The sequence below is a fragment of the Crocodylus porosus genome, unplaced genomic scaffold, assembly GCF_001723895.1.
Source record: "Crocodylus porosus isolate Cpor-Errol unplaced genomic scaffold, CroPor_comp1, whole genome shotgun sequence".
NCBI lineage: Eukaryota > Metazoa > Chordata > Crocodylia > Crocodylidae > Crocodylus > Crocodylus porosus.
The window spans coordinates 25,891,157-25,895,998 of record NW_017728951.1 but is presented as its reverse complement, the minus strand read 5'-3'; the positions used below and the strand labels follow the sequence as shown (position 1 = coordinate 25,895,998).

At 65.1% G+C, this 4,842-nt stretch overlaps 1 protein-coding gene across 1 annotated transcript in view; it reads left to right on the top strand.

The window, feature by feature from the left end:
• The first annotated feature begins 21 nt into the window (after positions 1 to 21).
• Positions 22 to 4,842, top strand: part of FGF8 (fibroblast growth factor 8) — a 5,959-nt gene continuing 1,138 nt past the window's right edge. Inside the window, exons 1-2 of the mRNA XM_019555495.1 lie at positions 22 to 478; positions 3,218 to 3,324. Coding sequence (XP_019411040.1) covers positions 22 to 478; positions 3,218 to 3,324 — 564 coding nt within the window. The remainder of the gene's footprint in view (positions 479 to 3,217; positions 3,325 to 4,842) is intronic.

Here is a 4,842-nt window from a genome sequence, read left to right as displayed (position 1 = left end):
GATGAGAGGGGCTGCGGAGCGATGCCGGCGGCGCCTCTCGCTTCCCCGCCGGGTCGGGCCGCCCGCGAGGGCGGCGGCTGGGGAGGGCCGGCCCTCGGGGAAAGGGACACCGGCGGCCCTGCGCAGGGTAGAGGGGCGGCGGGCAAGTCCCGGCTCCTGCCGCCGGCCTCTCGCCTCCAGCCTCCGGCGGGCGCAGGCACCCCCGCTCCGGCCCTCGAGGATGCCCCCGGGGGCCGGGGGCCCCTCCGAGGAGCAGAGATCGTAATGGTGTGTTGTATATTTTTTAATTTCCTAAAGGTAACTGTTCAGTCCCCACCTAATTTTACACAGCATGTGAGGGAGCAAAGCCTGGTGACGGACCAGCTCAGCCGGCGGCTCGTCCGCACCTACCAGCTGTACAGCCGGACCAGCGGGAAGCACGTCCAGATCCTAGACAACAAGAAAATCAATGCCATGGCGGAGGACGGGGACGCCCACGGTAAGGGCACGGCCGGTCCCGTCCTCCTCGGGACCCGGGGGGGCGGAGGGGCGCCGTCTCGCTGGGGCTGGGAGACCGTGCGCGGAGGTCGTTGGCAGGTTGTGTCCAGGGTTGCATATATTGCTAAAAAGGAAATCCCCACCCAAATAAACGCGGGCTCCCCGTCCCTAAGCAGACCCTTTCCGAGGGCGCGGCCCTCCGCACCGCTCTTTGTCGGAAATCCCGAGCGTCCTCGAGCTGGGGCTGGGGAGGCCGACTCTCGAGGGACAAAAGCCAGGAGCCGCGGCCGGTGCCGGGAAGGATCCGGGCGCAGGGTCCGGCCCGAAGGGCAGCTCCCGCGCGGGAGAGCCGCTCCGTGCCTGGGTGGCACGCGTGCGAATGGCACGTTGAAGCATGCGGACCCCGACGTCGGCAAGGCGGGAGAGCCCGCAGAGGTGGCAGCCCCTTGCCCGCACGGTGCAGCGCCGCGGGACTGCGCCGCACGCAGGAATCGTGCCTGCTTCTCCTCGGAGCGGCGCTTTCCCTTTCTTACTCGGGGAGAGGCGTGGAAACACCCGGGTTTTTCTTTCTCCTCCGGTGCTTTGGCTTGGAAACGTTACCGTAGACTCAAACGATCGCGCCCCGCATCGACTCGGCCGCCAGCCGCCTTATCCCAAACCACCCCCGGATCAAAAGGGCGCGAGGTGATTCCCCCCGGCCCCGGCGCACTCTCCGCGTCTCCGGCGCGTGTGTTTTTTAAAAGGCGGCTACTGCACATTGGCAATCACGACCAAGTTTAACCAAGGCCAGGAGGAGAGGAGGCAGGGGGAGCTCCCGGCGGCTTGAAAACCTCTATTAAAACGCAATAAAAAGGGGAAGCGTTTGAGGAGCGAGAGAGAAAAATGACGGATGATCTAAACCAGGAGAAAAAAAAAAGCAAGAAAGAACAAGCCGTTTTTCAGATGTAAAGTTTTGAAAGGGCTGCGAGTCTGTAAATGTGAAAGTAGAGGTTCAGGATTGTTCTGTATGAATCTCCAGAGAGACCCCCATGTCTGGAAGAGCGATTAAAACTCTTCTTACTTTCACCTTTTTTAACATTTCCTGAATACTTTCTGCTCTTCGCAGTCCAGTTAGGGGATCAAGTGTGTCTCGCTGCATTTTTTCAGCATTTACGTAGCCACTTTCCCTTCAGTGTTTTAGCAAGAAACATAATTTTACTGGGATAAATCTGTCACGTCGGGAGGCGAAAACCTGAAGCTTTTTCCGAAAAAAAAAGAAAGAAAGGAAAAGAAACAAACAAAAAAAGGCCCCGCTCAACCCAGCAGCCTGCCACTGCAAAGCCCCGCGCGCGAGGCGCCCGGGATTTCGGGTTTCGGGATGGGAAGAAAAGGGCTGATTTATCTTCTCAAACGACTGCTCGGCCCGCTCGGACGTTTTTACTGCCGCCTTCCCGGCGGGCCGGGCGCTCGCGGGGATCTGCCGCGGTTGTCGGGTGGGACGGAGCCGTCCGGCCTCTGCCCCGGCTCTGGGCGGGGGCCACGTCCCCCCAGGCCCCTGCCCGGGGCAGAGCTGGGCAGGGTTGAGCCCACCCTGTGCCCGTCTCCGGGCCGGGGGCTTGCAGGGGTCCGCGGCCTGCGCGGCGGGGCCGGAGCAGCCCCCGGGCTATAAATCAGGGCCGGCTTTTGAAAAGGCAGAAAGGGAAGAGATGTGCGTCTTTGAAGGCCTGTTGTGCGCGGCTCTCCCGAGGCTTCCCCTGCCCTCCTCCCTCCCCGGCTTCCTCGCTGGCGGCCAGGGGAAGGAAAATCGATGCTCTCCGAACCTCCGGCGGCCCCTTGCATCAATCCCGGCCCCCCGGCGAGGGGCGGAAGGGACCCCGTCTCGGGGCCTCGGTCCCGGGGGCCGAGGCGCGTGCGTGGGGCTTGCATGGGGAGGACCGCGCTCTGGGGTGGGGGGCAGAGAGCGAGTCGGCTCTCCCAGGTCCCCGCACCGGGCAGCCCGGGGCATTCGGGACGGTCGGGGTAGCTGCCACCATCGCGAATGCAGCCGGCTCCAGGGGGCCGTGGTGTCCTGTGCCAGACAAGCCCCGATGCAGGCGTGGAGCCCTGGCGCCCAGCATGTGGCCCTGCCCCGGGCACCTCGCCTGGGGCATCCCAGCTCGGGCCTGTTGTCACAGGCGAAGCGTGCGGGAGGGAGACGGCATGGTCCAGGGCTGGGCTGCACCTCAGTCTCCTCATCTGTGAAATGGGGCTGTTCCTGCACGGGTCCTGCTGGGCCCGGGCCGCACTGGAAGCAGCCTGCTGTAGCTCAGGAGCCCGCCCGGGCACCAGCCACGGGGCGTACGGGCACGTCAAGCCAGGGCCTCGCTGGCTCCTCGGAGCCGTGCGGACCGTTTGCCGGGCTGCCCCGGCTCTCGGGTTCCCGGGGCGGAGGGAAGGTGACAGGGCTATTTATAGGCGCGCCATCGACCGGCGATTTGCGTCGCTCCTACGGAGGCCGGTCGATGCCTCCATTAAAAAGCGGAGACCAAATCGATACGCCCTCTCGGCTGGCGCAGAGGTGACAGGCATTAGCGGGTGGCCCTTCCCGCGGCCCCGGGGACGCAGGGCCCTCGCCCGGGGGAGGGTCGTGGCACCCCTGCCCCTCGTCTGCCCCCTCGGCTCTGCTCCCTGCCCGGCTCGGAGCCGGTGCCGGAGGGGCTGCTCTGCCCCGCGGTGGGGCAGCCGTGCCGGCCCGGTCCGTGACCTCCCTCGTTCCCCGCAGCCAAGCTCATCGTGGAGACGGACACGTTCGGGAGCCGCGTGCGCATCAAGGGCGCCGAGACGGGCTTCTACATCTGCATGAACAAGAAGGGCAAGCTCATCGGCAAGGTGAGGGGTGCTGGAGGTGAGGAAGGGGTGCCTGCTTTGGGGGGGGTTGCCCGGCGGCACCGACAGCTCGCGGCCAGTCTCCCCCAGCCCGCGGGCAGGGAGAGGTGGCAGTGGCCAGTGGCATTTGCAATGCTCTTCCGCCCCGGGCTCGGCGGGGTCAGGGGAGGCTGCGGGCAGTGAGCACGTGCAGCGTGAGTGCAACGAATGTGAACAAACAAGGAGCCTGGATGCATGTGCTCCCAACACACCCCCAAACCACGTGGCCACCAGCTGTGGGCTGCTCCTTGCCGGGCAGCCTGTCCCATTGCCCCACTCTCTCCTTTCCTAAAGGGGATTGTGAGCCCCGGTCACCTCCCTTCCAGCCTGCGCTCTCCAGCCCCGTGCAAGCCCGGAGAAGGGCAGGACGGACCTGGGTCTGACCCCGCACGGGGCAGCTGTGATGCCCCCGCCTCCTGGGCCCCGCTCGGTGCTGTGATTCCCCGGTGCCCGCAGTGCTGGGGCTGGGGCAGGCGGCGTGCTTGGAGCTGTCCGTGTTCAAGGCCTGGCGGCGATGGCTGGTCCCCCGGCACAGTCCGGGCTAGCGGTGGGTGAGCTGGAGGGTAACCCCGGGGCCGGGGCCGTGGACGTGAGGCCCCTGGCTCCACCTGGGAGTGGTGGGGACGTCCCTTTGGGCTCCTGCCTTGCTCCCAGGGGCTGGGTTCATTTCTCTCACCCACCTAGTGTGCATCTCCCCCCGTCTGCCCGCTGCGGCACCTGGCTCGACGGAGGGAGGCAGGTGGGAAGCGCTGTCAGTCCTGGTCAGCATGACCTTGGCATCGTCCTTCAGGGGGCCGTTCCAGGACCAGAGCGCTACGGCGCTAGGAGCTGCACAGGCAGGGAAGGATGATGCCCATGGGCTATTCTTGGGGTACACGTCAGGCGGAGGGCAGTGGCTGCAGGATCAGGCCCTCAAGGCGACCCTAACAGCATCGTCTGGGGCTCAGAGTCCAGATCCCAATCCATGCCCAGAGGGTTTTGTGAGTGCTTGGGAAGGACTCGGGGGACCTGGACGTGAGAGGTGGGGGCAGTGGAGAGGGCAGCGCTGTGGGGAGCTCCGTCTTCACCTCCCGTCATCATGCTGGGGAAATGCAGAGCAGGCTTTCAGTAGGAAGGGAGCAAATCGCTACGGTGCCAGAGCGGGCGGCAGGACCCGGGTGTGTTGGGGTCATCCTGCTCCAGCTGGCAGCAAGGATGGCCGTCAGCTCCTGTGCCGGCTTCGGGGCAGCAGGCCGGGGGTTTCCCTGCAGTGCCCCAGCTCCGGGAGTCGGGGGATGATGTGAGAATTGAAATTTCCTTTCCAGAAAAAAACAGTGGTTTCCAGCAGGGAGGGGCTGGGTCTTGGGAGCCTGCGGGTCTCCAAGCCACTGTCGCAGGGAGCGCAGGGCTAGGGTTCAGAGAGACCTGGAGAAATGGGAGGATTGAACCCAAAGAAATTTGAGGTTCAACAAGGACAAGTGCAAAGTCCTGCACTGAGGAGGG